The sequence below is a fragment of the Mirounga leonina genome, unplaced genomic scaffold (genome assembly GCF_011800145.1).
Source record: "Mirounga leonina isolate KUSES-001 unplaced genomic scaffold, KU_Mleo_1.0 Mir_127, whole genome shotgun sequence".
NCBI classification, from domain to species: Eukaryota; Metazoa; Chordata; class Mammalia; order Carnivora; family Phocidae; genus Mirounga; species Mirounga leonina.
This window is the reverse complement of record NW_023270316.1, coordinates 57,615,228-57,639,718: the sequence shown is the minus strand read 5'-3', so window position 1 is coordinate 57,639,718 and position 24,491 is coordinate 57,615,228. Positions and strand designations below refer to the sequence as shown.

Genomic DNA, 24,491 nt, shown 5'->3' with positions numbered 1-24,491 from the left:
AACCGAAGCCAGAGTCCAGGGGCTTGCCTTTGTTTGCTGTCTCTGCTTCACGCGGTGGTCTCAGCTTATGAAGCTAGTGATTCCTCTCCAAGGATTGCCTGTCAAGGTTTTGGTTTAAGTAATGCTACTTACTGTTGCACTTTCAACATTTACGAAACATACCTGATATGGGAAACCAGGGCAAAAGAAAAATTAAATTTCCTTACTACTTACCGCCCACTGATCGTCCTTGAAACAGGCAGAGTGACATTCCTCTAGGAACTCAATTTCTTCAATGTTAATACTTTGCTAAGGGCAAGAGGCATTCTTAGTCTGAGGATCCCCCCTGCCCCCCATCCTATAAGTCTTCTTGAAGATACAAAAATTCCTTTGGAAATTTCCTTTATCTCCATCCCCCTAGATGTATGTTGGTAATCATCCCCCAAACATATGGCCCACTGATAGGCTTCTGAAGGGTCTCATGACTGAGTTTTTATTAAACCATAGTAAATGACCTTTCCCTAACAAGCCCCCTCAGGATCCTGGAAACCTTGTTTCCAAAATACCTTGGAGGTTTGTACTGTCCCTAACCTCCTCCCAATTAAAGTATATAATCAGTCATCCCTCACAACCCCAGTATAGCTCTTTCTGCCCATAGGTCCTGTCCTCCTGCTTTAATAAAACCACCAAAGACTTACCAAGAATTCTTTCTTGACCATTTGCTCTGAACCCCAATTTCTTCATCAATATCTACTCTCCGATTCCTCCAAACTATGCATTTACCAGCCATCTGCTTTCATAAACTTCTGTGCCTTGCACATCCTATTTCTTTTTTTGTTTGGATGAGCTTCCCCACCACAGTAAATTCATTCTAGCTATAGCTCAAGTCAATATGGTACCAGGGCAAGGACAAATGGCATAGAAACAACCTGGTATAAATTATTGAGAGTATTAACATGGAAAAAAATTAAGGGCGATCAATAAATTGTGCTGGGAGGAGCTAGTTATTTGGGAGGAAAGAGAGAACCTGTTCCAGATGTTCACACACCATGCACCGACCAAAAAAATCCCAGCTGAATCAGAGTTGTAATGAAAACGAACTAAAAATGAACAAATGACTAGTCTCTGGATGGGGAGGATTTACTTTTTTTCATTAATATAAATCAGGTTTTACTTCTACCAAAGTAATGTGCATATAATTTAAAAACTCAAATGGTAGAGAAACAAGTTAGGATGAGTAGGGATGACTTTATCCACTAGTCCTGCTTTCATTCACCTTTAGCTCTTTGAACTATTATTCCTGATATTTGTCTACATATTTCAAGTAATATGTTTATTCTTCATGTTCTGATAAATGACTAAACATTTGTATAGCATGTTTCCTTCCACCCACAAATACGTCCTTTAATATGTTATGCACCACAAAGATATTCTATAATATTTTCCCAAATAAAAATTGGCAACACATAGAAAGGATAATGTATCATAACTGAATGGAGTTATTCCCAGAAATACAAGGTGGGCTTAATATTTGAAAAATCAATCCATGTAATTTATGACATTAAAAGAGAGAAAAAGGAAACACATATAATCATTTTTTTTATAAAGATTTTATTTATTTATTTGAGAGAGAGAGAATGAGAGACAGCATGAGAGGGAGGAGGGTCAGAGGGAGAAGCAGACTCCCTGGCAAGCAGGGAGCCCGATGCGGGACTCGATCCAGGGACTCCAGGATCATGACCTGAGCCGAAGGCAGTCGCTTAACCAACTGAGCCACCCAGGCGCCCCCATATAATCATTTTTTAAAGAGTTTATTTGAGAGGGAGGGAGGGAGAGAGAGAGAGAGCAAGCAAGAGCACAAGAGCACGGGGAGGGAGAAGCAGAGTCCCCACTGAGGAGGGAGCCTGATGTGGCGCTCAATCCTAGGATGCTGGGATCATGACCTAAGCGGGAGTCAGCTGCTTTATCCAGAGCCACCCAGGTGCCCCAACACATATAATCATCTTAATAGATGCAGAAAAAAACTTGAGAAAATTCAGTACTTATTAATGATTTTTAAAGAGTTAAGCAAACTAGAATTAAAGGAAATTTTAACAACCTGATATAGGGCATTTACAAAGACTTACAACTAACATCATATTTAATGGTTGTTATGGGCTGAGTCATGCCCCCCCCCAAATTTGTATATTGAAGTCCTAACCTGCAATACCTCAGAATATAACTGTATTTAGAGAATAGGGCCTTTAAAGAGGTAATTAAGTTAAAAGGTCATTAGGGTGAATCCTGATCCAATATAACTTGTGTCCTTAAAGAAGAGGAGATTAAGGCAAACGTAGACGGGGAAAATCCATGTAAAAACACAGGGAGAAGACAGACATCTGCAAGCTAAGGAGAGAGGCCTCAGAAAAAGCCAACCCCACTGACACCTTGATTTTAGACTTCTAGATTCCACAACTGTGTGAAAATAAATGTTATTTAAGCCAGTTAGTTTGTGGTACTTCCTTATGGCAGCCTTAGCAGACTAATACAATGGTGAAAGACTAAGATTTGAGAGAAGCAAAGATACCACTTTAAGTCATCACATTGCTGGAGGTTCTAGTTAGTGCAGCCAATAAAATCAAGAAATAGTAAAAGATAGTTAAATCGGAAAGAAGTAACTGTCTTTAATCACAGACAATCTTAAGGAATCCACAAAAAAGCTACTAAAACAAATAAATGAGTTTAGCAAGTTCATAGGATTCTAGGTCAATATATAAAATCAATTATATTTCCATATACAGATAGTCCCCAACTTATGATGGTTCTATTTACAGTTTTTTGACTTTATGGTAGTGTGAAAGCAGTACACATTCAATAAAAACCATAACTTGAATTTTGAATTTTTATGTTTTCCCAGGGTAGCGACATGCAATGTGGTACTCTCTTACGATGCTGGTCAGCGGCAGTGAGATACAGCTCCCAGTCCGTATACAACCATTCTGCTTTTCACTTCCAGTACAGTATTCAATAAATTACATGAGATCTTCAATGCTTTACTGTAAAATAAGTAATAGTAAATAATATTTAATAAATTCAGAAACTGAATTTAAAAAACAGTATCATGGAAAATATAAAATATTAAGGGATACGTTTAGCAAAAGATGTGCAAAACCTGTACACTGGAAACTATTAAAGTTACTAGGGGAAATTAAATAAAAGGAGAGAACTACCATGATTATGGATCCGAAGACTACATATTGTTAAACTGTCAAGTCTCTTCAAATTGATTTATATGGATTCAATGATATCCCAACCAAAATACCAGAAGGCTTTTTTTTTCCCAGTAGAAATTGACAGACTGATTTAAAAATTTACACAGAAATGCAGAGGAATAGAATAATCAAAACAATTTTGAAAAAGGAAAAACTTGGGGGATTCATACTTCCTGATTTCAAGACCCAGGATAATGCCACACTAATCAAGAGAGTGTGGTATGTATGTATGTATGTATTTATTTTAGAGAGAGAGCAAGCACAAGTGGGGAGGAGCAGGGGGAAAGGGAGAGAGAGACTCCTAAGCAGGGTTCATGCCCAGAATAAAACCTGACATGGGGCTTGATCCCAGGACCCTGAGATCATGACCTGAGCTGAAACCAAGAGTCAGACGTCTAATCAACTGAGCCACCCAGGCACCTGTAGAGTGTGGTATTTATTAAAGCATATACATATAAATCAATGGAACAGAATGGAGAAGCCAGAAATAGACTTTTTTAACAGATGGTGCTAGAGCAACAAAAACAAAAGATCATTTATACTTGATGCCACATATAACAGTACATTCAAAATGGACTATTCCTAAATAAAAACACCTAAAAGTACAAATTTTCTATAAGAAAATATAAGAGAATATTGTGATCTGGATTAGGCATAGATTTCCTAGATAGGACACCAAAGGCATGATCTGTTAAAAACAATTGATAATTTGGACTTCATCAAAACTTAAAACTCGGGTGCCTGGGTGGCTCAGTTGGTTAAGTGACTGCCTTCAGCTCGGGTCATGATCCTGGAGTCCCGGGATCGAGTCCCGCATCGGGCTCCCTACTCGGCAGGGAGTCCACTTCTCCCTCTGACCCTCCCAACCCCCCCCCTCATGTGCTCTCTCTCTTGGTCTCTCTCTCTCAAATAATAAAATAAAATCTTTAAAAAAAAAAAACAACTTAAAACTCACTCTCTTTGAGAGACACTATTAGGGATGGATTGTATTTCACCCCTCCCCAAATATATTTAATTATGGGGACTTTGGGAAGTAATTTGACTTAGATGAGGTCATAAAGGTGGGATCCTCATGATGGGATTATGCCTTTACTTTTTTTTTTTTTTTTAAAGATTTTTTTTATTTTTATTTATTTGAGACAGAGAGAATGAGATAGAGAGAGCATGAGAGGGAGGAGGGTCAGAGGGAGAAGCAGACTCCCTGCTGAGCAGGGAGCCCGATGCGGGACTCGATCCAGGGACTCCAGGATCATGACCTGAGCGGAAGGCAGTCACCTAACCAACTGAGCCACCCAGGCGCCCGGGATTATGCCTTTACAAGAGACCAGAGAGCTTGATCTGTCTTTCCCCAACATGGGAGGACATAAGAAGAAGGTGGCTATCTGTACACCAGAAAGAGGGCTCTCACAAGGAGTTGAATCTGCTGGCACCTTGATCGTGGACTTAGCAGCCTCCAGAACTGTGAGTAACAAATGCCTGTTGCTTAGGCTGCCCCGTCTATGGTATTTTATTACAGAATCCTGGGCTAACTAAGATCTAAACTATGTTTCAAAATGAAGACAAGCTACAGACTTAGGAGAAAAATGTGCAAAGCACATTTCTGATAAAGGACTTGGATACAGAATATGTAAGGAATCCTCAAAACCCAACAATAAAGCTAACAACCCAGTAAATAAATGGGCAAAATTATTGAACTGAGATTTCACCAAAAAGCGATATGGGTGGCAAATAAACACATGCAAATATGTTCAACATGATGAGTCATTAAAAATTTAAACTACATTGAGGTACCTGTATACATCTATTAGAATGAATAAGATTTTTTTTTTTAATCACAAAGACTGGTAATACCAAATGCTGGAAGTCCAGTTAGAACTCTCACACAAATCTCTTGTCAAATAAATAAATAAGGGAGTGCTGGGTGGCTCATATGGTTAAGCATCTGCCTTCAGCTCAGGTCATGATCTCCAGTTCCTGAGATCGATCTCCCAGCTCAGCAGGGAGTCTGTTTCTCCCTCTCCCCCTGCTTGTGCTCTCTCTGTCTCTCTCTCAAATGAATAAATAAAATCTTAAAAAAATAAAATAAAATAGTGATTTATAAACACACATACACAAACTTTAAAAAAAGTTTATTAAAAAAATAACTCTCACACATTGTTGGTGGGAATACAAAATGGTACAGCCACTTTGGAAAGCAATTTATTGTTTCATATAATGTTAAGCATAGGTTTATCATACAACTCAGCAATCCCATTCTTAGATATTTACCCAAAAGAAATGAAAACTTATGTTCTCTTCAGGACCTGTATGCAAATGTTTTAGTGGCTTTATTCATAATAATCAAAAACTGTAAATAACTCATGGTCTTCAACTGGCAAAGGGATAAATCAGCTGTAGTACATTCATCCAGTGTAGTAAATTCAGACAATAGAAAACTACTCAGCAATATAAAGGCACAGACTTCTGATACATTTAACATGGATAAACTTACATTATACTAAGTGAAAGAAATCAGACATAAAAAGCTACCATGTGTATGATTCCATTTCTATGACATTCTTTTAGAGGCAAAACTACAGACATAGCAAGAAGTTCAGCTTTGCCTGGGGCTGAGCACGTGAGGAGGTTGACTAAAAGGGCATGAGAGATGTGGGTGAAGGAACTGTTCTATATCTTGATTGTGGCAGTGATAACATGGCTACGTGTTGGTCAAAACTCAGAATTATACACTAAAATGGGTGAAATTACTATATATATATTATACCTCAGTAATCCAATCTAACTTTAAAAAAAAAAGCCAAAAAAGAAAAATGCAATCTGGAGTTACGGAAAGAAAAAGTTGAGTTGGCAGTTCAGCAGTGGAGAGCTTCAAGGCAGCACAGAGCTAAGCTGCCCTATTTTACCAATGTTAAAAGTTGTCATTCTTGTGTGTGGAGTTATTCACTGGAGATTATGGTGTTTCCTGGGAGCTAGCCTTAGGATGGAGCCTGAGCTCGGTGGGGGGGGGGGGGGGGGTGGAGTGTGTGTTCAAGGTCACAGGCATCCTGTTAAGGAGAGTAGGCTACTCCTAACACATAGTAGGAAGTCAGGGGCTAAAGGGAGTGGTGGGCGAGGACAGCCTGTGACGTTCAGGAGTCACATTTAGTAGCCAGTTTAAAGTTTTCCTTTATTGGGTTTATAATTCCATTTTACTATCCTGAAGCCTTCAATAAAGTCTGTTTACATGTTACAGGCTGGTCTTAACCTATGCTTTGAAGAGTTGTGTAAAGATGTGAAAAAAGAATAGCATCAGGCCCAAGACGCACTGAGGTCAAGGAGAATGTCTTTGATCTCAAAGTTCTGGGGACTAGGAGCAGTGACTGACATGTAAGTGCCCTATAGATGAATACTTGAACAGAAGCTTCTCTCCTTATTATTGATGTGGAGAACAAAGGCAAAAGAAAAAAAAATAAACTTCCTTAAACTTACAGCCCATTGATAAGTATTTGGGACAGGCAGTGTGACCTTCCTCCAGGAACTCAACTGCCTCAATGTTAATACTTTGCTAAAGGCAAAAGGCAAGCTTAGCTTGACATTAGTCTGACCTCCAGGATCCTATAAGTCTACTTTAACTTATGAAAGTCCCTTGGCAACTCCCTTTATCTCTACCCATTCTGCCACTGCAAGATATATGCTAGCAATAATCCTCCAAGCTTATGGCAAACTGATAAACATCTGAAGAGTCTCTTAACTAGGGTTTTACAGGACAGTAGTAAATGACCTTTTCCTAACAACAGCTAGCCTCTCAAGGTCCTGGATACCTTGCTTCTAAATTCCTTAGAGACTCACACCATCCCTAACCCTCTCCCAACTTGAAAGTATGTAATCAGTCACTCATGACCCCAGGGAAGCTCATACTGCCCATGGTTTCTGTTCCTGTGCTTTAATAAAACCACCCTTTTTGCACCAAAGATGTCTCAAGAATTCCTTCTTGACTGTTCGCTCCCGAACCCCAACATTTCACATCAATTATCAGTATAACAAAATAGTTTCAATGTATTTAAGCAAATAGAAAACAATTTTTTCCTGAAATATTTATGTATATGTAAAAAGGTGGCATGATTCACATGAAATACAAATAGTGATGAAGGGAAAAAAAGACACCAAACTGATGTTTATGAATCATACAAGAGAAGTGTAAATCAACCCACTTAGTTGTCACTCTATTTTAGGGAATCCACATATCACAATTCCCTTCTGCAGGGTTTCCATCTAGGTGACCAAGGTATATCAGCAGTTCCTGCAGCATTAGAACCTAACAGAGCTTTGTATTGCCACATCTCCTTCATAGTTTATTCAGATTCCCAGCTAAAGGGTAGGGTAGCCAGGCAAAGGGCCCCTCCCCTGCCCAATTCCAGGACTTTATTGGGAGAGCACTGTTCTCCTCCCAGCCTGTCCTGTGTTTGATATTCAAAGCTGTATATAACTCACGCACCCACCTGATGGTTTTACGCAGCATGGTGTTGTATGCATTAAGGCAGAATTTAAATTTAACAAATTTAACTCACATCACAACTCAGATGCACAAAAATAATGACTTTCTTTCTCTTTCTCCCTTCCTTCCTTTCATTTTTTTCCCTCAAATTCTTTGTCACTAGTTGGCATATGGGTCTGTAGAGAATTCATTACATATTCAGTCTGGTTCAAGACAGTCCAGCCTAATAATTTAGTCAGGCCCCTTTAAAATCACATTCAGTTTATCTTGGTTTCAACAGCTGGCCTCTCAGTCACCTTTCTCCCTCTTATTTTTACTTAAGACATCCAGATGTATGAAGTTGTGTGTGGCTTGTGACATACTGTAACACTTTTGGAAGACAGTTTCCTTGAGTCCATGTGGACTTAACATGTGCCCAAGGATCAGGCAGGTAAGAAATCTGGAGTCCTCACATAACAACCAAGGGTGGCTGAAAGCCCCCCTCTGCCTGACTATACCATGTTACCGAGTGCGTTCTGGTTCCGGAGATTCTTCAAGGCAACCTTCTCTCAGAGCCTGAAAGTGGAAGTGTGACAAGACTGGGGCAGGACAAATCTTCTGCCTTCAACATTGCTCCCAGTGGAGCAGTGATGCCAAGTTCATTTCATATTTTCATATGTAGGAGAGAGATGAATATTTGTGTACATCGGAAGTTGAATTCTATTATTAATCTTATTACATCAAGTGCCAGAAAATCAACCTCTGGCAAATCAGGATCTATCTCCCTCCCACCTCCTTAGATCCAGGAGATAAATGCAGTGACAGATGAGCAGGGAAGAGCTAGTCTTTGGTACTGTTAGATAACTAAGCTGACATTGTCACATTCCTCTTCCAACATGCTCTGCGTCATTGTTCTTTAGAGGTCTATCCTTACATGTTTTCACCTGCTGTCTCTCCATGCTTGCCTACATAGCTGTCAAGGTTCTGGAAGCCCTTGCAGGCTTCCCCAGCTTTGGTGGGGTGGGTACAAATCCTGGGAATATGATTCAGCTCCATTTGCAGGGGTACACCAGCCTGCCAGAGGTTTCCACTTCTTCTGTGCCACCTGTGTGCTCAGGGGATTTTGTGTCTTCTTCCAATATATCTTGTTTTAGATCCCCCAAACTCTTTGGGGGTGGTAGAATAACCTTTCATCCTGGACACAATGGCATTGGGGAGTATACGACACGGGGGCTCTCCTCCAGGAACCACCAGAGTGTCTTGCTTCCCTCCCACTTTCCTCTCTCCATATTCTCTAGGGAAGAGGTAATTCCAGTTCTATTTCTGAGGCATAAACTTTCCTTGAGTCCTTGGTTCTGGCTTTTGAAACTTGAAGTTCAGTCTCTTGCAGGTCTCAGCCTTTGCATTTACGTCTCAAAGTCTGTCCTCTGATGGTCTGCACCATCATTTTTTCCTTTAGGTAGTGAATACTATTAATAAATGAAGTGAAAGGTAAAAGGTTAATGAAAATGATAAGATGATATGAATCTTAGTTATTTTCTCAAATTCTCATCTTGCCATTCGGAATTGGGTTCAGATGTTGTGCTGGAACAACTAAGTAAAAGCTATGACTGTGGGCAAGTTATTTATTGTTTCTAAACCTCTGTTTTCCCTTCTGTAAAATGCAGGACTGTGAGGATTACTAAGATGTATTTCTCTCTGTCTTTTGCTACTGCCATTCTAGGGTGGTCTAGATAAGTGTTCCTAATATTCCTTTTGAGGCTTTAAAAGAACTAAGAGAAATCCTGTGTAAACATACAGTTGTCCCATACTCTGTTACTCCTTCCTTCACTCCTAAACTCTATATAAATCTGGTAACTGTTTCTTTCTCCGGCACAGATTGGATGGGTAAAATGGAATAAGTTGAAAACCAGAGAATTCTGAAAATGTCTCATGGCAAAATAAAGGATAGAAAAAAATGTATGTAAGAATCTGGCACCAAGGGTGCCTGGGTGGCTCAGTCGTTAAGTGCCTGCCTTCTGCTCTCAGGTCATGGTCCTGGAGTCCCAGGAGACAGTCCTGCATCCGGCTCCCTGCTCAGCGGGAAGCCTGCTTCTCCCTCTTCCACTCCCCCTGCTTGTGTTCCCTCTCTTGCTGTCTCTCTCACTGTCAAATAAATAAAATCTTAAAAAAAAAAGAGAGAGAATCTGGCACCAAAAACTAAGTGTTCAGTAAATCGCCATTATTCACTCAGTCATCAATAGAAGTTCAGGGTAAGCCAATATATTGGAAGTTGTTTCTACAGTACTTGGTAATTCTATTAATTCTATAGTTAACAATAGGACAATTTATTCCAAGTGTTTCATTTCTCTGTAAAAAAATTTAGCAAGAGTAATTTGGACTACATTTCAAACTTGCCTCCTTCTTTTTGTATGACTTACAATACAAACCAAACCTCTTTTCTGTATCTTGGTGAATTGTCATACTTGTTTCTAAGTTTGAATCTGTCTCCAACATTTTATCCATTGCATTTTCAGGGTCATTCATGGCAGCCACTTTTCTCATCTCTGTCGATAAGTTTGCATTCAATAACTGGCTACATATTTAGAATCTCTCGAATCTAGATGGTGTTAACACTGATAGGTAGGGCTAACATTTCCAAGTCAGCTCTTTCTTCTATAATCCCATTTACATTTGTTTCAAATACTGCAAAGTTATTTGTAAAGTGAGTTAAAAGATTTTTTTAAAGTTTTTATTTTAATTCCAGTTAGTTAACATACAGTGTTATATTAGTTTCAGGTGTACAATATAGTGATTCAACACTTCCATACATCACCCAGTGCTCACCACAACAAGTACACTCCTTAATCCCCATCACCTAACCAATAGAATTTAGATAAGGCTTTGCTCTGGGCAATAAAATGTGGAGCGTATAATAATTTAATAATTTTAAAGGACTGAAAAAAATTAAAGTCTCTCCGTCAGGAAATTTCTCTTCCCCTTTTTCCTGCACACCACACCCATCCTTAATCTCCAAGTAGAGGTAGAGATAGACAAAGTGGGAGACTACAGGTCAAGCATAAGAATAACATTGCACGTGAAGAATATTTTTCCCCCCGTCTTCATATACTCTCCCCCTACCCTCCACCTCTGCATGTTCTACTTAATACATTCTGCCTACTAATTTCTAAGATCCTTGTAGAAAAAAATTACAAAAGTGTTTGCTGTAGAAAAAGTAGTTTCTTAGTAAAGCAATTTCATTTTTTAAGGCTGACTGCCTGATGATGAAACAAGGTTAGCAGGTAGGAGTCCCAACATTTTACCTCACTGAATTCTTTTAGTAAGGTATCAAGGCATAAAGAGCTCTGAACACAGTCAAGGAGTGCTGAGGAAGGAGTGCACCTCTGCCCCTTGCTTAGGCTTCTAAAGGAGCCAGTCCCACACCATCTGCATGTTCTCTTTCTCACTCCTTGACTTATTCCATATTTCTGCTGCTGCTTTTTCTGTTTTTAAGCTAGGGTCGAAGAGGACATACCAGGGGAGATGTTTAATGGATCACCTGTGACCCAGACTTGAAGGGTATGAAGCCAGTCAGGCTCCTACCAGGGGTAGAGCCTTACATCTTATTTTAGTACATTGACTTATTCTGAGTTTACCATGTGCCCTTTAAATAACTGGCCTTGGACTCAGATGGTTTGTTGTACCTGGTAGTTCAACTGCTGTGTTTACTAGCAATTAAAAACAAATGGCTTGAAAATAAGTATGTCCTATTCATATCTGATGAGATACGTGTTTCCAACAGAAACTGGTAGGTCCCAGGCCCAGCTTTTTGGACAGATTATCCCGATTTTATTTGATTGGCAATGATTGGCAGTTGAAGAGTAGAGCAAGAGATTTGAACTACCAATGTCTCTTTCCCACTCTCCCTATTTCTAACTGCACATAGTATATCTTTTAGTGATGAGGAGAGCTTTGAGGACAGTCCTCCATGAGTGCCAATGAAATGAAAAAGTCCTTGAGAAAGTTTTGCCTTTAAGAGCTCAGAGATTTTGGGGGCTGCAAAAAGCCCCTTCCCATTCCCTCAACTGATAGGCTGCTGCTTTAGATTCCCTTTTTTCTTTATACAGTGTTGTTCTGTGCATCAGGCCACTGTGCTTCAGAAGCAGCTCTGCCAGAGCCTGTACAATGCTTGTCAGCCACTCCCATCTATTCCTGGGTTAACATCTTTTACACTGAAAACTCTTCAACACAGTTGGTTAGGTGTCTGCCTTCCGCTCAGGTCATGATCCCAGACTCCTGGGATCGAGGCCCGCAACGGGCTCCCTACTCAGCGGGGAGCCTGCTTCTCCCTCTGCCTGCCGCTCCCCCTGCTTGTGCTTTTTCTCTCTCAGATAAATTAAAAAATAATAAATAAAACTAGATATCCAGAGGAGAATAAGGCTCCAGTCATTTGTCCAGTGGTCAAGTCTTGATGGGGCACACGTCTCATCTCAGGGTTTTCAATGTTTAGTGTGTGTATCTCATTCACCTGAGAGCTCTAAGAAATCCTGACTCCATCCTCAGGTGGGTCTGGTGAGGGAAATTTTCCTAAAGCTTCCTAGGCGATTCTGTGTGCCATTTGGATTGGTAACTAGTGGCTGATAGTCTTTTTTTTCTTTTTTGAAGGTAGAATCGCTCTGTTTTATTCACTGCTGTATCAACGCAAACTTTGGCACAAAGCAGACACTGAGTACTTATTTTTTGAATGAACCCCATCTTACAGATAAGGCAACTGAGGCTCAGAGAAGTTTAGATCGCACAGATGGCAACGCTGGTCATTTTTCCAATACCACATCTTACCACTTTACCAGGAAGTGTTCAGGTTGCTTTCTGTCACAGGTTGGATTACTGAGGCTGCGGTGCTGATATCTGAAGGTTAAAATTTGCTCTGTGCGAGTCAAGCCCAACCCGCCTTGAGCTGGCAATTCTGCTGAGGGAATCCGCTTTTGCAGAGTTAACCCCAGGTCCCGCCCGCCTGGGTGGGGCCAGGGCTTGGAGTGCGGGTCAGGAGCAGCTGGGTCGCCGGCCGCCTCGCGCCTCTGCGCCTGCGCACGGCGCCGAGGTACGGGGTCGGGCTCAGAAATGGCGGCCTCCATGTTCTACAGCCGGTTATTGGCCACAGCCGCCCTTAGGAGCCGCGGGTCCCGGCCGGCGCTGCGGGCCGCCGCCCAGGTATTGCGGCCCAGCCCGCTCTCGCTTCGAGGGTCGGCAGGAGAAAGGGCGAGGTGGGAGACCTGGCTCCTGTGGGCGAGGTTTGCGGGGATGTGAGGCCCGGCTCGGGGTCATTTCGCAATAGGTGACATTGGGTGACATGGGGGTGCCCAGTCGGGCCCGCGGGCGCTCGCCCTGGGGTGCTGCCCGCTGTGACTGCGAGCGGGCCCATGTTTGCGTCGCTCTGCTCTGGTCCTCAGCCCGCGAGGAGCCCGGCCATCCGGCTGCGGCTGCTCTCAGTTTCTGAGGGGCGGCGGGCAGGCGGGTGAGGGGGCCCGGGCAGTTTGTGCTGCTTTTTCCGCACCCCGCGCGGTGGGCAGAGGCATCCGTGGCCCTTCTTTGGGGAGGGGGAAGATGCCCTTCAGATGTACTTTTATGTCCCTTGGGAGCTGTCATAGGTGGGAATGTTTTCACAGGACCAGCTTGCTGACCGGCCTCTCTTGTGACGAGGCAGGGAAGTTTCCCACCTCCTGCCCCGTGTAGTTGTTTTCTGTTTGTCAGTTTACCAGCTGGGGAAGTAAGACAGTTACCTTTTGGATCACTTCATTTCTGGGTAGAGTATAGCATAATAATCACCAGTTTTTGTTTGTCTGTTTTAATTTTTGTTTTGGAGTGTTTACCGTGTGCCAGGTACTGAGCCAGGCATTTTACTTGTAGTTTCTTGTTAGGCTTTCCAGCAGCACTGTAAGGGCGTCATTAATATCCTCCTCATTGATGAAGAAACTGGCTTAGAGAGCGAGTAATTTGGGCTCCGGCACAAAGCAGGTAGGGTTAAAGCTAAGGCTTAATTCCAGAACTGTCTGGCTCCAAAGCCTGTGTGTTTGAGTCCGCTCTTCAATTTTTTCCAGAAGACTTGGCCTGTTCTTTCCAGCGTCGACACCAAGAAACTTGTGAAAGGGCATGATAGGCTTCTTAAGTCAATTCCAGAGGTTTAGATTATGTTCTGAAATTAACTCCTTAGACATGATAAAAATGAATTGATTTAAACTTTTTTTTTCTTTATTCTCTAAACCTGGAGGCAGTGAATTACATGAGTATGCTTCTTAATAGGAGAAGTGATTTTTTTTTTTTTGGTCTTGAACTTCCTTCTTAGGAGTCTTAAAGAGTGCTGTCTTTCCTTCCTAGGAAACTTGTTCAAGGTCACACAGTGAGTTTAGCAAATACTCTTAAACATTTTGTTTAGTTCTATGACCCTCCTAGTTTCTCTCTGTCTTTTGTCCAGTGTATATCTGATAAAATAGTTCAGGTTGTGAGCAGATGAACTAATTTTAAATATTTTCTCAGTTGTGAATCACATTCCCCAGTAACTACATTTTCCCACTTTTGAATTAATATGATTTAAATTAGGTGAATGATTAAATGGGTGGTGGTATAGGGATTTGGCCAGGAATTGGTGGCCTTTTGGCAGTAGGAATCTTCTAAGTGATAATGTGGAGAAAGACAAAGACTTCAATGTGGGAATCCTTGTGATTCTTCAGGAATATTTTTTACCAGGGTAACTAAAAAAACTGATATTTCAAGTCATAACTTCTAGAGGTGCAAGGAAAGGATTATCAACACTTCAGATATTAAAAAACCTTTAAGGAGGTATAAAAGCTAGCAGCATTACCTTATGAGTACTACTATTCTTTGTGAATATAGATATTTGAAAGAAACTGTAAAAATATACTCAGAGCTTTGTGTCATTGGTTTACCCTGAACTTTTTTTGGAAAAATTTCAAACTGATAGAATGTTCCAGCAATAGTACAGTGAGGACATATATTGCTTTCACCTATATTTAACATTTTGCCGCATTTTCTTTATCTTTAAAAAATTACATTCATTTGCATATATATGTTTATATATGTATGTATAAAATTACATTCATTTATTTTTGCTCAACCATTTAAGAGTAGGTGGCAGGTATTGGCACTTTATCCCTACATAATATTTTACCACACGCCTTTTAAACATAAGGACATTCTCCTAAATAACCACAACATAGTTATCATATTTAGGAAATTTGTAATTATCATACTTTGGAAATTTAGATTTAGATTTCCCCAGTTGTTCTCAAATGTCCTTTATAGATAGTAGTTTATTTATTGATTTTTTTCAAAGATTTATTTATTTATTTGTGAGAGAGCACCTGTGAGTGGGGGGAGGGGCAGGTGGAGAGGGAGAGGGGAAGGGGTCTTCCAGCTGAGCCTGGAGCCTGCTGGGGGCTCCATCTCACCATGAGATCCTGACCTGAGCTGAAGCCAAGAACCGGGTGCTTAACTGACTGAGCTACTCAGGAGCCCCAAGTTTTTTTATTTTCAGACTGGGATCAGGCCTCCGTAGTATTTTTTCTAGTCTTTCCCCTCATTAGGTGCTGCGTAATGACTCTGAATAATCTTATTTGTGTTGTAGGTGTTCATTTACATGCTCATTTACATTAAATGAATTCTGTGGCTGAAACCAAGTTGGTTTTATCCTTTTAGCATCCCTAGCACAGTGTCTGGTATATAGGCATTCAAAAAATGTTTGAGTGTATAACTATTTTTACCAAGCTCTGCTAGGTATTCCCCTTCCCCCCTTATTTTTATTGTTATTTTGAGGTATAATTTATATAAAGTGTACAACTTTGAGTGGGTAGCTAGATTAATTTTTATGTATGTATACATTTGTGTAGCCACCATTCAGATCAAGATATGTAATACTTTCAGCCCTCAGAAGCACCCATATCCTCTCTCCTTATTAGTACTCTCCAACAGAAGGTGACCACTAATTCTGGCTGACTTCTATCACTAATTTTGACTGGTTTTGAACTATATAAAAAGTATGTATTCTTGTGTTTGGTTTCTTTTCCTCAAAATTATGTTTTGAGATTAATCCATTGAGCAACAGGTATTTTTAAAAAATTGCTCTGTAATATCCTGGTATATGAATATGCCATATTTTATTCTGTTGATGGGAGATTGGGTCATTTTCACTTTTTATTTATTATGAATAAGCCTGTTATGCATATTCTTATATATATGCCTTTTGGTAGACGAAGCACTCATTTCTGTTCAGTATATACCCAGGAATGGGATTTCAGAAAGTAGATGTGTACTGAATGGTTTGGGATATTGCTGGTTTTTAATATTGAAGTGAACCTAAATCAGGGAGTTGAGTTACTCTGGGGAAATGTTCTTCAGGATTTTAGCTTACCAGATGAATCAAATAAGTTGTTACTAGGTGTGACTGACTTTTCAGACTTGTGTTTCTCAAACTGTAGGGTGCTTAAGAATCAGGTGAATGACTTGTTATGAATGCAGATTTCCTGAGGCCCATTCCAGAGATTCTGATTTTGTAAATGAGAGTGGGGCCCCAGAATCTGCATTTTTAGACACATTCCAGGTAATTTTGATGCAGATGGCTCATGAACCGCCTTCAAGAAAGACTGTTTAATAAAGCAATAGTTGATAGTCCAGCACTGCACAGTTCTAACCCTCTTAACTGTCTGTAACATGGACTATTAGTAAATGGTTTCCAATATTTTATATTAAAAAGAAATAGACTGTATATATGATCCCTTTAAATTCAATTCTTATGCTATTGTGTGTTTCATATGAGCTGTGTTTCAGTATTCTGCATTCCTGTATAGAGAATGGAAATGTATGGCTAATACTTAAATGTGTAATTTCAGTTCGTTCTTCCAGGGCTTTCATAGCACTTAATTTGTTCTACATATTGTCGTATAAAGTTGATAGGATTGAGGAATTTGGATGATATTTGCGGGCTATGAAATAGAGAGTTTCATTGAAGAAGTCAACTGGAAAGTGGTATCTGGATCAACACCTGTGGGGGAGTGAAGGAAGGAGGATTGAGTAGAGGGAGAAGTAGAAATGTGGTACAGTTGCAGTAGGAACCTTTGCCTTTCCTGTGGGATATCTGGAACTAAGATGGTCCTTCAGAATTATCCCAAATTGGGGTGAAGTGCTAGGACTTCATATCCTTACCTTAACCCCCACTGACCAGTCATTGGATGCAGGCTGACAATGGGAAGGTGTGACTTGGGCAAAGAAGCCAATGAGAGGACTCAGCTGAGAGCTGTCAGTAGCCAGCACTCCCAGCAGCTGGGCTATGAAAGGGGAATCTGAGTAGCACACCACAGTGATCACTACAGATGAAACCAGGGTTTTGAGTCTTGTGTGTATGAAAGAGTAATAACTATCACTCAACTAGGTACCACATATCTAGTGCCAAGCTATTTGTTTGGTGCTGGAAGAATGATGGAGAGAAGAAAGTTGGGAAGGATTTTTGGTTTGTTGGAAAAGATGAGGTTGGTTTTAGATCTGCTGAATTTGGCATTGAGGTAGAAATGCTCTGTAGGTCATTAGGGTAGTGGAGTCAAATAAAAGATAAGACCAGACATGATGAGAAAATAGTTGAAACTACAAGGGTAACATTTGGTATTTAGCTGGTAGGTTAGCTCTTAGGTTATAATTTAGGTACTCTGAATATTATTCTTTGATGATTTAATGTAACGGTTTTATTATAGTTATGAAGAACCAAGTACTGTATATAAAAAAGTATTTTGGGAAGGTGTTTTTAATAAGTTCCAAATTACTGTCATATATAATATGTCCCCAATTTCTTTAGGTTCTGGGAAGTTCTGGATTTTTTAACAACCATGGACTCCAAATACAGCAGCAGCAAAAAAGGAGTCTCTCACTACATGAATACATGAGTATGGAATTGTTGCAAGAAGCTGGTGTCTCCATTCCCAAAGGACATGTGGCAAAATCACCAGATGAAGCTTATGCAGTTGCCAAAAAATTAGGTACTAACTTAAGAAAAACTTAAGCCACTTTGACATGGGCACTTCTGATAAGATGTGAACTTTACTTATAGTTTATAACAGCTTATAGGTTTTATTTTATTTTTTAAAAAATGAATTTTATTTATTTAAAAGAGAAGGTGGAACTTTGTTGACATTCTAAAATTATTATGAGATTATTATGAGCTCCCATAGAGCTAGTAACTTAAGAACCAATTATATTGGAATTAGGAAGCCTTTAAAGTCCTGTTTTTAGTCGGAATATAATTGTGGGGAAGGAAGATCTGTTTAATATTCTGAAGCTTAAAAGACTGGTGTCTGTGATGATTCTTCAAGGAAGTAATGAAGAAAATCTTAGCTGTTTATGTGGTTGTAAAGAGGTCTAATATTCCTCCCCCGACTTTTTTTGACAGGAAAAGTATGGAACCAAGGTGGTGGGAGGGAGGGGAGAAGCTGAGCCCTAGACTGTAAGCTCCATGAGAGCAGGGTTTCTTTGTCTTATTTTGTCCAGTGATACCTCCTAAACTCTTAGAAGAATACCTGGCACTTAGGTAATCAGTAACTATTGATATTTGTTAAATGAATTAAGTACTCGCTCATGTTTATTAGTAGATTCTTTTATTGATAACAGAAAACTTAATAGCTTTTGTTAATTTATATTAATCTCTTATTTAAAAAATATTGACTTTAGAAGATATCCTTCACTTTACATTTTTAATGATTTAATATGAGGCCATAATAATGAGTAATTTACTAGTTATACACTGCATTTTATTTTTAGCAGTATTTAAAATCCCACCAATTTTATGTAGATTAGCACAGTCTGTTGTATGTATACTTGATTAATAAGGCTTTGAATGTGCTTTGGGAAAGACTTTGCTTTTATTAGTATTTTAAGAAGGCAGTGGAGCATTTAAAAATGTTTAAAATTTTTAAAGTTTTACTCTCATTTTGTATTTACTTGTTTCTAGAATGAGTTTTTCTTTTAAAAGTAAGGGCATGTACAAGTTCAGAAATATGTCATATAAGTTATGTTTTTGAATGAGATGACTTGGAAGCATGATTTTTCATTGACAGTTTAATTTTTTGTTAGAAAAAAATCCTTTTTATTCAGATTATAAGCAAACTTCTTTTTATTCATTGAAAGCCTTGTGTAAATTGATACTAATTTTGGTGAAATTTTTGTTAATTAATGGTGACCTGTAGCTTGAACTTGTGCATGGTAAAATATGTGCCTCATTTTTATCTTCAAAACACTGTATATTAGAGGCTCTTAAAGGTCAAGTTTAAAGAAAACTTGTGATTGCACTTTGTATTTCTGTAGTATTTCTTGTAAAGGCTACTTTTTAATAACTCTTCCCTTGAGATTTGATCTTATTTATATGACCTAAACTTTAATTTCTTTTTTATAATTTTTTTTTTTAAGATTTTATTTATTTGACAGAGAGAGAGCGAGAGCAGGAACAGAAGCAGGGGGAGTGGGAGAGGGAGAAGCAGGCTTCCCGTGGAGCAGGGAGCCCGATGTGGGACTCGATCCCAGGACCCTGGGACCATGACCTGAGCCGAAGGCAGACTCTTAACGACTGAGCCACCCAGGCGCCCTAAACTTTAATTTCTAAAGAAGAGTCAGCTAAGTAGAAGGGAAAAGTGGAAATGCATTTGAGAAAGTATAAGGTTTTCTTACTGTACTGTTCTGTCCTTAAGAGTGAAATTTAGACCCTTGACTTTGTTCCTTTATTTTTGTTAGTCTAATCTCTTGAGTGATGATTTTTTGTTTGTTTACCAATTCTTTCCTTTGTAATAATGCTGAAGCTTAAAATGTTTTTCATGCCAGTGTTAGTAAGGCCTGATTTATATTTAATGAAGTTGGTAAAAATTATTTTTTTCTATTTCCAAATTATAATTGTTTTTTCTGTATTTTCCGTATATTTACTCATTTAGTCAAAATTCATTGTTTTGTCAAAAAAAATCTGTAGGAACTCTTTCATAAAACAAATAGGATTTATTTGGATGCCAGTTTCTTGATTTCTTTATTCCTTATAAACTTTAATGATGCTTAAATGATTAAAGGAAGAAAGAATAGTTAACATGTGCAGGGTATACTCTAATTATGAGTATTTCTGGGAAGGCCTCTGGGACCAGGACTTCTATGAAGTAAGGAGCAGGTAGGCAGCTCTGATTTTGAGCCCTTTAGAACAGAAGATATCTTATTCATCTAGAAAGTATGTTTTTGTTAAATAACACTGCAGATGATGATTATAGTATGGAAGTGAGATTAGTGACTAAGGAGGTCTTTTAAATTTAGAGAATCAGAAATGCTACTTTTAAAAGGTATATTTAGTAACTACTATGAAGATGTTGAGGACAGTTTTGTCTTTTGTTGGGAGTCATTAATGTCAGAAGATGTTGATATTTAATGTCAGAAGATGTTGATTATAGGATCTAATTGCACAAGGTATGGTATAAGGTGCCTTAGAAATACACCTGGTTCTGGGCGCCTGGGTGGCTCAGATGGTTAAGCGTCTGCCTTCGGCTCAGGTCATGATCCCAGGGTCCTGGGATCGAGTCCCACATCGGGCTCCCTGCTCCTTGGGAGCCTGCTTCTCTCTCTCGCTCTCTCTCTCTCTGTCTCTCATGAATAAATAAATAAACTCTTTAAAAAAAAAAAATACACATGGTTCTGTCCATCTAGCTAGCAATTCCCAATGCTGATTTTGGCTCCTTTGCTCCTTGAGTTATTGAACAACTCACAAAGTATTAATTCCCATTTATTAAAACTCTTACATCACCAGCTGATATAGTGAGATATAAATGCTTTACAGGTGGGTCAAACCTGCTTCCCCTCAGTTCTGTGAGTTAGCATGGGGACTGGGGCCGCTGAGCCTTACAGCTGGTGATGACTCCTGAAATAGCCCTGGCCTCTTTCCCCAGTATTCCCTACAAATTCTATAATTTTCTGTGTATATCATGATGTGAAAAAAGTTGGAAACACTATTCTGGAGGCTAGTTTTGCCTGTTGTGAATAACTGAAGTTAGGGATGGAAGAATGGTTGTGAAGAAATATAGTTTCTTTTCCTTTGTGTGTGTGTGTTTTTTTTAATAGACTGGTTTTCTCATATCCATTTTTAAAAAGATTTATTTATTTTGAGAGAGAGAGATTGAGAGCATGTGCCAGGGGTAGGGGCAGAGAGAGAGAATCTCAAGCAGACTCCCGCTGAGCACAGAGCCTGATCCCAGGACCCTGAGATCATGACCTGAGCGAAAATCAAGAGTCAGACACCTAACCAGCTGAGCCACCCAGCCTCCCCTTCTCATATCCATTTTTATTTTATTTTTTACTTATTTTATTTATATTTTGGGAAAGATATATTTATTTGTTTGTCAGAGAGAGAGAGTGCACGCGAGCGCACACACAGGCAGGGGCAAGAGCAGGCAAAGGGAGAAGCAGGCTCCTCGCTGAGCAAGAGCCAGATGGAGGACTCAGTCCCAGGACTCTGGAATCAACTTGAGCTGAAGGTAAACACTTAACCAACTGAGCCACCCAGGTGTCCCCTCATATCCGTTTTTAATGATAGGTCTTTAGTAGACAGCTCATTAATTTCATGATTCTGTATTGCCAAAAATAGTATCTTTTAGGCTTGGGAAGTTTCTCCCATTTTTGTTTAATTTTCGGAGGAACTATAAAAGCTGTGCTTCATAGAATTTTAAAAGGGAAACCCTAGTACAAGTTCAGATACAAATACATCTTAGTTCCTCTATTACCCTAAATAGAATTGCATCTGTATTGGCTTTCCATGTTTGAAATTATACACAATGTAATCATTTTGCTGCTTGAAAATTGTTCAACCTAGTAAAATTTAGGTCTGTCTTTTTTGTGTATTTTGTTGACCCTTTTTTTAAGAGTAGACTATAGTTGCCAAATTCTAAATTTCATTAATAATAATACTTATATCTGCTACGTATTTTTTAATTGCTTAAAACATAAACTTATTGTTATGTTTTATGAGGTTAAAAGTTTGAAATGGGTCTTAAGTCCCATCTTTTTTTTTCTTTAATTTTGACTGCCTCCATCCATTTTTCCTATCTCCCACCCCCTGCCTCTGGCAGCCACCAGTCTGTTCTCTGTATCTGTGAGCTTAATTTTTTTGTTTTGTTTTGTTTTCCAATTCCATATATAAGATTCCGTTCATATGGAATATGTCTTTCTCTGGCTTACTTCACTTAGCCCGTAGGTCCATCCATGTTGTGGCAAATGGCAAAATTTCATTCTTTTTTTGTGGCTGAATACACACACACACACACACACACACACGTACACACACGTGCATATACCATAATTTCTTTACCCATTCATCCATCGATGGATACTTAGGTTGTTTCCGTATCTTGGTTATTGTTAATGTAAATACTGTAAATAGTGCTGCAATAAACATGGGGTACATATGTTTTTTTCAAGTTAGTGTTTTCTTCAGATAAATACCCAGAAGTGGAATTGCTGGATCATATAGTAGTTCTATTTTAATTTTTTTGAGGAACCTCTTTACTCGTTTCCACAGGAGCTGCACCAATTTATATTCCCATCAGGAGTGCATGAGTGTTCCCTTTTCTTCACATCCTCACCAACACTTGTTATTCCTTGTCTTTTTGATAATAGCCATTGTAGCAGGTGTGAGATAATACCTCATTCTGGCTTTGATTTGGATTTCCCTGATGAATAGTGATTTTGAACATATTTTTATATATAGTAGCCATCTGTATATCTTTGGAAAAACGTCTGTTCACATCTTCTGCCTGTTGTTTAGTCACATTTCTTTTTCCACAGTTGAGTTCTCTATATGTTTTGGATATTAACTCTTTGTCAGATATATGATTTGCAGGTATTTTCTCCTGTTCAGTAGGTTGCTGTTTTACTTTGTTGATGATTTCCTTTGGTATGCAGACGTGTTTTAATTTGATATAGTCTCACTTACTTATTTTTGCTTTTGTTGTATTTACTTTTGGTGTCAGATTGAAAACATCATCACCAAGACCTGTGTCAAAGAGCTTGCCACCTATATTTTCTTCTAGGAGTTTTATGGTATTTTAGGGCTTATGTTCAAGTCTTTAATGCACTTCAAGTTAATTTTTTTTTTAAAGATTTTATTTATTTATTTGAGAGAGAGAGCACAAGAGGGGGTAGGGTTAGAGGGAGCAGCAGACTCCCTGCTGAGCAGGGAGCCGGATGCAGTACTCCATCCCAGGACTCCAGGATCATGACCTGAGCTGAAGGCAGTCGCTTAACCAACTGAGCCACCCAGGTGCCCCAAGTTAATTTTTGTGTATGGTGTTAGATGGTGGTTCAGTTTCATGCTTTTGTACATGGTTGTCCAGTTTTCTCAACACCATTTATTTTATTATTTAAAAACTTATAAAGATTTATTTTTAGAGAGCAAGCGAGCAAGTGTGGGGCTGATGGAGAGAGGGAGAGGGAGAATTCCAAGCAGACTCCCTGTTGAGTGTGGAGCCGAACACGGGGCTTGATCCCAGGACCCTGAGATCATGACCTAAGCTGAAATAAGAGTCGGACGCTTAACTGACTGAGCCATCCAGGTGCCCCATCTCAACACCATTTATTGAAGAGACTGTCCTTTCTCCATTGTATGTTCTTGGCTCCTTTTTGATAAATTAATTGACCATGTATATATGGATTTATTTCTGGGCTATTTTGTTGTGTCAGTAGTATACTGTTTTGATTATTGTAGCTTTGTAATATAGTTTGAAATCTGGGAGTGTGATATCCAGCTTTTTTCTTCTTTTGCAAGATTGCACGGGCTACTTGGGGTTGTTTTTGTGGTTTCATACTAATTTTAGGATTGTTTGTTCTATTTCTGTGAAAAATGCCATTGGAATTTTGATAGGGATTGCATTGAATCTATAGATTGCTATGGGTAGTATGGACATTTTAACTGTATTATTCCAATCTATAAGTATGGAATATCTTTCCATTTATTTTTGTCTTCTTCAGTTTCTTTAATCAATGTCTTACAGTTCAGTATACAGGTCTTTTACCTCCTTGGTTAAATTTATCCATAGGTATTTTATTCTTTTGATGCAGTTGTAGATGAGATTTTTTTTTAATTTCTCTGATAGTTCATGATTAATGTATAGAAATGTAATTGACTTTTGTGTATTGATTTTGTGTCCTGCAGTATTAGTGAATTCATTTATTCTAATAGTTTTTTGATGGGATCTTTAGGGTTTTCTATATATAATACCATGTCATATGCAAATAGTGACAGTTTTACTTCTTCCTTCCTTTTATTTCTTTTTCTTGCCTGATATAACTAGGACTCCCAACACTGTGTTAAAGTGGCAAGAGTGGGCATCCTTCTCTTGTTGCTCATCTTAGAGGCAAAGCTTTCAACTTTTCACTGTTGTGTTGGATATTAGCTGTGGGCTTGTCATATATGGCCTTTATTATGTTGAGGTTTGTTCCTTCTGTACCTGCCTCGTTGAGGTTTTTGCATAAATGGATGTTGAATTTTGCCAAATGCTTTTTTTACATCTGTTGAGATGATCATATGTTTTTTACCCTTCATTTTATTGGTATAGTGACTGACTTGTGGATATTGAACCAGCGTTTCATCCCTGGAATAAATCCCTGTTGATGGTATATGATTCTTTTAATGTATTGTTGTATTCAGTTTGCTAATAATTTTTTTTTAATGTTTTATTTATTTATTCATGAAAGTCAGAGAGAGAGAGAGAGAGAGAGAGAGGCAGAGGCAGAGGGAGAAGCAGGCTCCCTGCCTA

The 24,491-nt window shown here is 39.0% G+C and overlaps 1 protein-coding gene across 3 annotated transcripts in view; it reads left to right on the top strand.

Annotated features, from left to right (window-relative positions):
- The first annotated feature begins 12,730 nt into the window (after positions 1-12,730).
- The window catches only part of SUCLA2 (succinate-CoA ligase ADP-forming subunit beta), a 45,509-nt gene continuing 33,748 nt past the window's right edge, over positions 12,731-24,491 (top strand). The window contains exons 1-2 of one of the 3 annotated variants that reach the window (XM_035003385.1): positions 12,731-12,873; positions 17,522-17,702. In XM_035003385.1, coding sequence (XP_034859276.1) covers positions 12,784-12,873; positions 17,522-17,702 — 271 coding nt within the window. In that variant the 5' untranslated portion in view covers positions 12,731-12,783. Of the gene's footprint in view, positions 12,874-13,595; positions 13,678-17,521; positions 17,703-24,491 lie in introns of those variants that run through there. The other 2 variants (XM_035003384.1, XM_035003386.1) reach the window with 2 other exon arrangements.